Source organism: Amblyraja radiata, chromosome 23 (assembly GCF_010909765.2).
Source record: "Amblyraja radiata isolate CabotCenter1 chromosome 23, sAmbRad1.1.pri, whole genome shotgun sequence".
Lineage (NCBI taxonomy): Eukaryota > Metazoa > Chordata > Chondrichthyes > Rajiformes > Rajidae > Amblyraja > Amblyraja radiata.
Window position 1 is genome coordinate 7,621,585 of NC_045978.1, and position 12,142 is coordinate 7,633,726.

The 12,142-nt window shown below is 40.8% G+C and overlaps 1 protein-coding gene across 6 annotated transcripts in view; it reads left to right on the top strand.

The window, feature by feature from the left end:
- The first annotated feature begins 3,470 nt into the window (after positions 1-3,470).
- Positions 3,471-12,142, top strand: part of gmeb2 (glucocorticoid modulatory element binding protein 2) — a 31,518-nt gene continuing 22,846 nt past the window's right edge. For 2 of the 6 annotated variants that reach the window (XM_033041501.1, XM_033041503.1), the window contains exons 1-3: positions 3,471-3,613; positions 9,708-9,880; positions 10,422-10,448. In XM_033041501.1, coding sequence (XP_032897392.1) covers positions 9,750-9,880; positions 10,422-10,448 — 158 coding nt within the window. In that variant the 5' untranslated portion in view covers positions 3,471-3,613; positions 9,708-9,749. Of the gene's footprint in view, positions 3,614-9,705; positions 9,881-10,421; positions 10,449-12,142 lie in introns of those variants that run through there. The other 4 variants (XM_033041502.1, XM_033041506.1, XM_033041504.1 and 1 more) reach the window with 3 other exon arrangements.

Below are 12,142 nucleotides of genomic sequence, written 5' to 3' on the forward strand. Positions count from 1 at the left end.
AGGTGCAGGAGTTGGCCATTTGGCCCTTCGAGCCTGCACCGCCATTGAATATGATCATGGCTGATCATCCAACTCAGTATCCTGTACCTGCCTTCTCTACATACCCCCTGATACCTTTAGCCACAAGGGCCACATCTTACGCCCTCTTAAATATAGCCAATGAACTGGCCTCAACTACCTTCTGTGGCAGAGAATTCCAGAGATTCACCACTCTCTGTGTGGTTCACAGCACCATAGACCTGGGTTTGATCCCGATTTTGCGTGCTCTCTGTGTGGTTTGCATTGACCTCAGGGATTTCTTTCCTCCAACATCCCAAAGACGTGCTGATTTGTAGTTTAATTGGCCTCTGTAAATTGACCCGTGTGCAAGGCGTAGATGCGAAGCTGGGATAACATAGAACTAGACATGAAGTCTGAAGAATACTATCCAATTAAATCAGATATTATTGTACAGAAATACAATCCAGCCAAACTCACTTACAATAGGCAGAGCAAAGGTGTGAATGATGGTCGGCGTGAACTGAAGGGCCTGTTTTCATGCTGTATCAATCAATCAACCAACCTAATAAACATGAATAAATGCCAAACTATTTTACAGAAAACTTGCCCTTGGTCCGCCGAGGCCTACTGCATCTCCTGGTTCCTAATCATTCTAACTCCTCTTTTCATTACCATACTGACCTTTCTGTCCTGGGCCTCCTCTCTTGCCAGGGTGAGATCACATGCATATTGGAGAAACAGCACCTCATATTCTGCTTTGGTAACTTACAATCCAAAGGAATGAATATTGAATTATCCAATTTTAGATAACTACAAACCAACAAACAGGAGCTGCAGTGGCGTGAGGAGGCAGGGGCCGCAGCGGCAGAGGCTGCAGTGACAGTGAAAGAGGCTGCAGAGACAGTGGCAATTGCAATGACAGTTGCAGTGACAGCTGATCCAGTGAGTTTCACTGACAGAGGCTGCAGATGCAATGACAGTTGCAAAGGCTGCAGCAGCGGTTGCAGTGAGAGGCTGCAGATGCAGTGTTGCAGAGGCTATGCAATGAGAGGCTACAAATGCAGTGGCTGTAATGACAGTTACTGCGGTGGTAGAAGCTGCAGATGCAGTTACAGTGGAAGAGGCTGCAGTGATAGATGCAGTTGTAGAGAGTGTGTTGCAGAGGCTGCAGTGACAGATGCAGTTGTAGAGTGTTGCAGAGGCTGCAGTGGGAGTTGCAGTGATAGATGCAGCGCAAGTGGTGGGTGATTCTTCAGTAAGTGTCTACTTTGAGGCTTCTGGAAACCCGATTATAAAACTTACAACTTTGAATGTTGTTTCACATAGATGAACATCTCTACTATGGGAAAAATCTGTTTAGCGCAATCTTTTAGAGAATTTAATTTATTTTTTCCTCTTCTTTTGCCCGGTTGCCCATTGCATTCAGTCATATCCATCGCATTTTTATGATGAACAATACTGCAAAATATAATTGAGTTAAGATTATAAAATCAAAATTTTATCAGTCTTTCAAATTATGGAGAAACTTCCTCAAAAAAACCGCCATTAAAAAAATGTGTAGCACATTGATTTTAAACCTTCGCACCAGTTTACTGCCGGAAAAAGTGGTGATTTTCAGCAAGAATGGTAACCGTCACATAACTTTTCACCAACTACCTCGAAAACAATATTAACTTCAGATGCATAGGCTGAAGCATACTGTTCATTTATCAATTACAATTGATAATTATGGTAATTGTTGTATCATTTTAGATATTATGAGCATAAATTACTCATGTGATGGACATGGCAAAGCGCGATGGAGACGAACAATCAAGCCATCTCCGTCACGCTGAGCCACATGCCGTAATGTCACGTGACGGAGATGACTAAAACTATCTTAAGGCTCCAACAATTGTTAAAGGTTGAGAACAGGAAGCAACATAATGAACAGGGATTAGTGTTTCCTTAACACTGGTGTTTCATTCATTTTTTCATGTGAAAATACAAGGCAGCTACTGTAGATAGAACCTTAGGTAGACAAAAATGCTGGAGAAACTCAGCAGGTGAGGCAGCATCTATGGAGCAAAGGAAATAGGTGATGTTTCGGGTCGAGACCCTTGAATTTTCAATACACTATATAAGAATTTTGAACACTTCTCAAAGCAAATACAATACGTGTATACATAACAATTCTTAAATAAGTTTTTAACAGTTCAACAGTGTACAGCTTAGTATGAATGTGGCATTGTTTAATCAATATTGTCAAGATGTACAAGAATTCCTTTCCAGAAATCTACATCAACCTGGTGATGCGTGTGTGCGTGTGCGCGGCCACCAAGAAATTGTGTCCCCCCCATGTTTTGTTAGCGATTTCCGCTCCCTGGAGCTGGAGCTAGATGGAGATCAGGGGTTAAGTTACGGAGGTGGCCGTGACGGGTATGGTGGCCCAAGCCTTTAGCCCGGCATGGCCTCGCCGGAAGACACATGGCACGATTTGTTCTCCATACTAATCAAAAAAGAATGATTTTTTTTTATTTTCTAAGAGTGCAGCACCGTTTGGGGATGGCGCTGAACAAAGGTTGAGCAGCAAAAAGCAGATTTTTCACTCTTCTCGCCCCGTGAATCAGGAGAAATTCACAGGGTAGGCGATTTTCCACTCCCGCCGTCTTTTGAGGTTGGAAGTTCACGTTTATTCTATTTATAGCCATGTGGGACAGTTCAACAAAGCTGAGTGACGCAAATTACTCCAATCATCGGGACAAGACATTTTTGAAAAAAACAGTAAGATTTAAAATTTCATTATTTTTAAAGGTGCTAAATATTTTAATTATTAATACCTACCGTTTAAAACTATTTTCATTTCAGATAGATCCCCATTAAAAAAAAATCCTGACTTGCAATTTCACAAGTAATCAGGGACATGCAGTTTTCCAGGGGGGGGGGGGGCATCGAACATCAGGAAAAAACATAAAACACACTTTATTCATTTGGGGTTTAATCTTTATTTATGAGGAATATGTTTATTAACAATATAGAAAAAGGAGAAATGGGATAGAATTACGGGTTTTCCTTATATACAGCATCAAAGTAGAGGCTTACTGAAGAATCACCCTGGTAAAGGCTGCAGTTGTAATGGAATTTGCAATGACAGTGGCAGAAGCTGCAATGACAGTGGTAGAAGCTCCAATGACAGTGGCAGAAGCTGCAATGACAGAGGCTACTGTTGCAGAGGCAGTGTATATATTTATATAATGGTATATGGACACACTGATATGATATGTTCTGTATTCGTGCCTACTATATTCCGTTGTGCTAATGCAAAGCAAGAATTTCATTGTCCTATCTGGGACATATGACAATAAACTCTCTTGATTTGACTTGTTGCAGTGACAGTGCAGCACTCCTGCAGCAACTTCATCAGCATTCCCCCACAGGCTCCCCGTGACGCACATGACGTCCGGGGCCATGTACGTCCCCCTTGACGTAAAGCGTGCGTAAGCAGCCCAACGTCGCCTGCGCTTAGCCCCGCGCTCTCCACAAACAGTTACGTCGCCGCCCGTTGCCTGCCGCCGCCCGGCCTATGTCCGCTTTCCAAAACTCCAACACGGTATCTCACCGGTGAGACTCACAGGTAAGGAGCGCGCTGACCCCCGCCGCGTTTTTTCCACGGAGGCGGGTGCCTGCGGGACGTCAGGACGCTGACGGGGCCGGACGGCGCGCAGTGTGCGGACGGAGGGACGACGACGGCAGCGGCGGAGGAGGGCGTCAGCTGCGTCGCCGCCGATGGCGGGCTGACCATCCCGCGCCTTTGTGCCGCAACCCAACCTGCTGCCGCCCAAGTTCCCGCCCTCCCACCACTCCCATTGGCCAGCTTCCCGACGATGAGCTCTAGCCCCTCCCTACCATTGGCTCACGCCGCCGTCAGTCAGCGTGCCGTGAAGGGGGGGGGGTTACATATCAAGTTTGTGCGGCTTGCGCGTTGCCGGCCGTCGAGCTCGTTGAGAAGTTGGCATCAAACTCGACGCGCGGTTCCTTCACCTCAGGCAAACTCACTCAGCACCACAGCCCCCGCTCCAGCGGTTCAAATGCACCGCGCCGCTTTTTTTTTGGAAACATTATATTTGATCGAATATTTTCTTTTAATTCCTAAAATGGCGCTGGGATATTGCGGTGCTAAAGGGGAGCAACTGAGTGGAGAGGAATGAAGCCGCATAGCATACCCCGTCAACTACACATCGTGACTAGGTTTCCTTCAGATGACAGCTAAATCTGAGCTGGAAAAGGGCCTACGAACTTGTCCATATCTTTAAAGCAAACAAGAATGACATAGGTACACAAAAATGCTGGAGAAACTCAGCGGGTGCATCAGCATTTATGGAGCGAAGGAAATAGGCGACGTTTCGGACCGAAACTCTTCTTCAGACTGATGGGTTGAAGAAGTCTGAAGAAGGGTCTCGGCCCGAAACGTCGCCTATTTCCTTCGCTCCATAGATGCTGCTGCACCCGCTGAGTTTCTCCAGCATTTTTGTGTACCTTCGTCTCCAGCATCTGCAGTTCCTTCTTGAACACAAGAATGACATATATGCGTACTTTAATATATATCTGTGCGTGTATGTATATATATACACACACATCTCAGGTTAGTTTATTGTCACATGTACCGAACATGCTAACCAGTCTGCAGAAAAACAATACATGGGTACAATCAACCCATTGACAGTATAGATACATGATAAGGGGATAATGTTTAGTGCAAGGTAAAGACAGCAAAGTCCGGTCAAGAATAGTCCAAGGAACATCAGACGTAAATAGTACTTAAGCACTGCTCTCTGATTGTGGTAGGATTATACATATATACACTTATATGCACAGACAATCTGATGAACATGTACTTTAACGTGTTTGTGTGTATATGTATATATCATATGTTGTCCTTGTTGGCTTTAAAAATGACAAGTTCAAATTCAAAGTTCACACGCATGTGTGTGTATATACATGCACACTATATATATGCCACATGCACATATATATATATATACATACACATTAAAGTATATATATATATATACACATTAAAGTATATATGTGTATATACTAAATATATATATATATAATATATATTATATATATATATATAATATATATATATATACACACACTTTAAGAAATCTGCATATACATGTCATTAATATAAAAAGTGCACTTAACAAAGTGCAGATATACATTTTTATATATTAAAGTACAAATGTGTACGCGTTTATATTTTCTATATTTTTAAGATCAGGAATCATTTTTGCATCTGAAGTGATTTGTAAAAGTCACTGTTTTACTGAGGCTATGAATATTTGCAGTATTTCAATCAAACTACGAGTAATCTGCAGTTCCTCAAACCAGGGCATACTTTTTGTCTTGATGCCTTTCGACAAAGGGAACCTGTTAAATCTGAGATGAAAGCATATTTAAAAATTAAGTAGGTCACCAATTCTGTGACTTGATGGTGAGCTTCAAAGAAGTATTAAAAAGTTCTAAAATATAAACTTTGCACAAGTTTTTCCTGGTTAACGATCTAAACACTTCTAGACCATGACATAGAACGTTACTGTTTATTCAAATAACAAATAAAGATGATTTCAGAGTCCAAAACTAGACTCTGAGAAACCTTGCTTAGATTTGCAAGCATCAGTCCTGTTAATTAGAGATGGTGACCCCAGAAGCCCTTGTACATTTTGAAAATGAACTTGCAGTTTCTAATTTGGAATTGGTAAATGTTCATTAATCAAAAACTGGGTATGGAAACTAACAAAGAAAATTCATAATCTTGTATGAATTATTTACACTGGTAATTTACATGCTCATCAGGATCATATTATCATCAGCTCGATCAGATTGAAAGGCCAAAAATCATAATGGAGTAGTTTATGCATTAAAATATCATTTCCATCTACAATTATTATAGCACATTTGGAATGGAGGTATTTGTACAAATTGAATTCTATCAATAGCATATAATCAAAAATTAAAACTATCCACAAAGTGATATGTTGCATTTTATTCTTAAACTCATCTTTGTTACCACAATGTTCTGTAAGTGGGCTGACGATTTTAGCTGAAGTTTACCACTCATTCATCCAGCATATGTGATTACTTTCAGTTTGAGATGTGTGATTAAAGCCTCCTGATTGTTATCAAACTTTCATTAAACTTTAGGTTATCTGCAACAAAGGTTTTTAGCTAGTTACTTTAACATTAATTAAATAACAGGAATTCTGATTTATTAATGCAACATCCAGAAAGTGTCAGAAGAATGTCCAGCTATAAAGTACCTGAGCACATTTTGATACAATACACTGGACATAAGCACCTTGCCTAAAACAAATGTATATTTTGTGGGTATATTTTGTGGGTCCTTGCACTGATTATTTCTGTCCGTGCATTACTCTTGGGAGCAAGTTCCAATATCCCATGCTTTCAGAAAACTTATTTTTAACCTATCGTTTCCTCTGTGGAGCTGATGTTTATTCTAATGGATGATTCTGGGGGGGGTGGGGGGGAAGCGCCTGGAACGTCCTGTTGGCGGTGGAGGATGAGGCAGTTTGATAGTGACATTTAAGAGAGTTTTGAACTGGCTTACGGATATCAGTTAAGTTTATTGTCACGTGTACAGTGAAAAGCTTTTTGTTGCATGCTATCCAGTCAGCGGAAAGACAATACATGATTACAATCAAGCCATTTATAGTGAATAGATACATGATAAGGGAATACATTTTAGTGCAAGGTAAAGCCGGTAATGTCCGATCAAGGAATTATGTGAGGGTCACCAATCCGGAAGGTAGTAGTTCTCTAGTTGTGGTAGGATGATTCAGTTGCCTGATAACAGCTGGGAAGAAACTCCCAGAATTTGGAGGTGGGAGCTTTCACACTTCTATACCTTTTGCCTGATGGGAGAGGGGAAAAGAGGGAGTGGCCAGGGTGCGACCCGTCCTTGATTATGCTGCTGGCCTTGCCGAGGAATGGATGAATGTGGATTATGTGCAGGCTGTTAATAGTTGATCTTGGTATCATATCCGGCACAGACATTGTGGGCTGAAGGGCCGTTTCTAGTACTGTACTATAAATAGGATTAGTGTAGATGGGCATGAAGATAAAGGAAACAGGTCATTATTAGCTGTAGCTAAGTGAGAACTCTAGCTAGCTAACAATGACCAGTTTCCTTTATCAATCATACTTTTTTGCATATCTTTCATTCATTTGTTCTCTATCTCTCTACATCATTGTCTATATCTCTTGTTCCCCTTTCCCATGACTTTCAGTCTGAAGAAGGCTCTTGACCCGAAACGTCACCCATTCCTTCGCTCCAGAGATGCTGCCTGCCCTGCTGAGTTACTCCAACATTTTGTGTCTATCTTCAAGAAAATAAAAGTTGGGGATACTTAAAAAAGAAATTAGGATAAAGGGGTGCCGGGGCAGGGGGATGGTGCGGGAGTGCGACATTTCACTGCAGGACGATAATGACGAAAACCACAGAGCATGTAATTAATATCTTAAGGGAAAGGAGGTAATCATTGAGAGATTTGAGCCCATTAATGACGCAATGGGCAATTGGCGTGTGGAGCTAGAGGACATTGGCAAGTTTATAATCCACACCCATGGGATTTTGTGGGGCTGAATTGACAGATATTTCCAGACTATGTAATGTTTTTTTCTATTTGTACACCAACACCCTTGTAGGTTTTTAAAAAATGATACACAATACTATGATTTTCCAGTGAACCTTGAAGGTTGAAAGCAAACACAAGAACCCGGGAAAACTATTAGATGGAGCATGGGAAACTATTAGATGGAGCATGGGAACCAGAATCCAGCAGCATTAAGGAAGGCATGAACCAGGGCCCAGGAACATTAGGGAGCGGAAGAACCAAGGCCCAGGAACGTTAGTGAGCACAGGAACCAGAGCCTTGCGGCGTTGGAGGAACCATGAGAACTGGGGTCTGGTAACATTAGAGAGCATGGGATCTGAGGCTCGGGAATGTTGGAGGGAGCACGGGAACTGGGAGAAACAATTTAATCCTAATAAGTGTGAGGTGTTGCACTGATAAGAGTGGGACATGCACAATGAATATTAGGCCCCTGGGGAACACTGAATAACAGAAAATGTTGGTGCAGAGGTCCATTGATCCCTGAAGGTGGCAGTACAGGTAGATAAAGAAGGCATCCAGGACACTTGTCAGTAGCTATGATATGAATATAAGAGCATGGAAGTTATGGTACGACCGCGCGACCAGTGTCAACTCCACCGCGATCAGCCATAATCACAATGAATGGCGGTGCTGGCTCGAAGGGCCGAATGGCCGCCTCCTGCACCTATTTTCTATGTTTTCTATGACTTTATAATATGTTAGTTAGTTAGTTACAGCTATGACTGTAGGATAGGTGATTACACTGTAGTGGGTGCAGAGAAGATTAATCAGGATGTTGCGTGTGATGGAGTTTTTCAGTAATGAGGGAGACTGAATAGGCTGGGTTGTGAGACTTTAATGAAGTATGCACAATTATGATGGACATACACAGGATAGAACTGTATGAAACCACAGGGCATTGCATTAAGGTAAGTTTATACGGTAAGAGAGGGGAACCAAGGAAGATGTTTTTCACTCCGTGGGTGTTTGGAAAGTGGAACACATTATTTCAGGGTTTGGTGGAGGAGATTTTAAAAATATTTTTAAAAATATGGAAACAAGCACTTGAATCAACAAGGCAAAACCCCACAAGTTACTTGCTGGAATGTAGGATCACTATAGATGGGTTCTTTATAGTCAACATGGATCTAGTGGACCGAGAGCCTCTAAAAATCATTATAGTGAGTAGGCGGCATGTTGACTTTAATGTGCAGTGTGCATAGTGGAATGGGCATGGGTTTATCATGCATCATGATTCCCTTTGAAGTTAACCTTTTGATTAACTATAATGCTGATTCCTTGACCTAATGCTCTCAACAGGAAGGGTACTGGTTGGAATTGCTATTTGTGATTTTTTTGTGTTTGCAGGTATTGGTTTTCTTTAATATCACTGGATTGGTGATCAATGTTTACAGGACTACAACACCCTTGCAAAAATTACTGGATATATCCAACTGGGAATTAGTGTATGTGTGTTTTTATTATGTACTGAGAATCTTCAAATTGGCACATGACACAAGTTGGTCATAACTGTGAAACATATAATTCATTCTTTTTTGCATGATTGCCAATTTAGTTTAGTTTAGAGATAGAGCATGGAAACAGGCCATTTGGCTCACCAAGTCCGCACCGAACAGCGATCCCCGTTCACTAACAATATCTTACACACACTAGGGACAATTTAAACTTATACCAAGCCAATCAACCTACAAATCTGTACATCTCTGGAATGTGGGAGGAAAGCAGAGATCCCAGAGAAAATCCATGCAGGTCACGGGGAAACGTATAAACTCCGTACAGACAGCACCTGTAGTCACGATCGAACCCGGGTCTTTAGTGCTGTAAGACACCAACTTCACTGCTGTGCCACTGAGCCAGTTGATTGGCTAAAATAGTTGAATTATGCATCATAGGTTTAAAAGCCAAGGGGTGATGTCCATTTATTTTGCATTATTTGGTTTGTCGCTCCTTGGCCAGTTAATTCAAATAACTCACAAATGTGTGATTCTATAAAATTAGTAACTTGTGGAAATGTTGCTTTCCTTTTAGCTGGGAAAACGACAGACATCAACTAACTACAAGCCTATACACATGGCGACTCCAGACGTCAGTGTTCATGTGGAGGAGGTCGTTGTTGTAACAACACCTGACACGCCATCAGATGGAAGTGCAATTGAAGAGGTTAAGACAGTGTTGGTAGACTTCAAATCAACACAACCTAGGTAAATAGACAAGCTCAAAATTCTCGTGTGTGTGTGTAATCTGCTTATTAGTTCTTGAATGGGTTGAACCTTTGTTGCAAATTGACCTGAGTAACTGTTTAATGTGGTTGTTGGTGGAATTTCAGAAATTAACTTATTTTCCTTTAAAAGATAGTGGATGTTGACTTTAACAATTATCACAGCAGAAGATGTTTTGAACCATGATAAAGTACACATCAAATTAATTTTAGTTTAGAGATACACCTTGGGAACAGGCCCTTCGACCAAGTCTGCGCAGACCAGCGATCCATGTACACTAACACTATCCTACACCTACACTAGGGACAATTTTTACTGAAGCTAATTAACCTACGAACCTGTAGGGTCTTTGTAGTGTGGGAGGAAACCAGAGCTCCCGGAGTAAACCAACGGAGGTCACAGGGAGAACGTACAAATTCTGTAGAGACTTAGTCAGGATCGAACCCAGGTCTCTGGCGCTGTAAGACAGCAACTCTACCGTTGTGGCACCATGCATTGAATAGGTGCATTATTTTTTTTACAGATCATTCCCAGTAATGTTGCAATGCTTGTAAGTATATACTTAAGCCATAAATAAAAACATTATTGTCTAAATGATCAATACATAATTTTATGGATATTAATTATCAGGATATTCTTTGTTATCACAAGAAATTTGCATGGATTGCTTGGTAAGTTGTTCATGTTATAATTTGGTACTGATTAAAGGCACCTGCAGCATTTAACTTTTCTCATTTAAGATATCACACTTCATATCGTGCTGAGTAGCAGATTAAGCTAACAATAACAGCTATTTAGTTGTCAGGTTTATAGCAGAGAAAAGGGAATGATGCTATTGAGTACACATGCCTGCAGCTCAGAAGGCAAGCGTGTCAAAGTTTTCTGATGTAAGCCTGCTTCTACTAATTTAATAGCCTACATGCACAGATGAAGCTTGACTTTTGGCACATCTTTTTAGGCCAAGGAGGTATTTTTTTCCTCAAAATTTGTGAATAGCTCTTAAAAGAAGTTGTTGGGATGTGGGGACACAGGTGGAAAAATATTATAATCACACAAAGATATTTGGTCAATGTTACCTCATTTAATGCTGAAAGGCTTTAGCTTCTATTGTAAAAGTTATATCAAATTACGAATGGAAGAAAATATCTGAAAAGCTGAATTGCAGGAGACTGATTTTATAAACTCTGCTACAAAGAAAAAACAAACTTGTTGATATTAAGGTAGACAAAAATGCTGGAGAAACTCAGCGGGCGAGGCAGCATCTATGGAGAGATGGAATAGGTGATGTTTTGTCTTGAGACCCTTCTTCAGACTGATCATTAATATTAATATTTTATTAATATTATTAGTTGATATTGAGGAATCATTTATTATGGGGTCTATCAACCAGTGTAAATATTCACGTTGAATTTCCAGGCGGGACCATTTCACCTTTCAGAGTTTTTAATACTTTTAATTTGTTTACTGATGTCCATACCAAAATGCGATTGCCAGCATTTAATGTCCAGGCATTTTGAACCATTTCATACTGAGGCCTCTTCTTGTCCATGTAATTAATATTCTTTTCCACGAGAACCTTGAGTTGAAGTGTTCCAGTGCATCTGTTGTCTTTGACCTTTGAGATGGTGGAAGTAACATTTTTGATCAATATTATCAAAGTCCATAGGGGTTGTAGAAGTGCAGTTGTAGATGTTATATGCTAACTTCATATTGCAGATGCTGGGTGTTGTAATTGATTAGGATGATAAATGGAATGCTAGCTGCTTTGTCCTAGAAATATCCAGTGTTTTAGTTTAGTTTATTGTCACGTGTACCGAGCTACAGTGAAAAGCATTTTTTGTTGTGTGCTCTCCAGTCAGCGGAAAGACTGGTTGTAAGAGCTGGATTGTAAACTTTTCTGAGATTGAATGCAGAACAGGAAATGGATAGTCAGGATCTGAAACTAAGGCACTTCACTGCTGTTAAGACATTGAGGTTTGTGAGATGTGTTCTGAGTGAGATCCACAGCTGTGGAAGAAAGGAAGTTCAATAAAATTGGGATTGTCATAGATTGTGGGATTATGGTTGTGTTTGAAGTAGATTCCTGAGAAAAAAATTAAACCAACAAATTTGTTTGCATGACCAAAAAAAAACTTTAGTGTGAAGTTGAAAATTGATTAACCTGTAGTAGAGCAATTTTCTGTACATTTCTAGCTGCTCTTGGTGCTCAAGGAGAAACTGCTGACATTTTGGCAAGACTTTTGT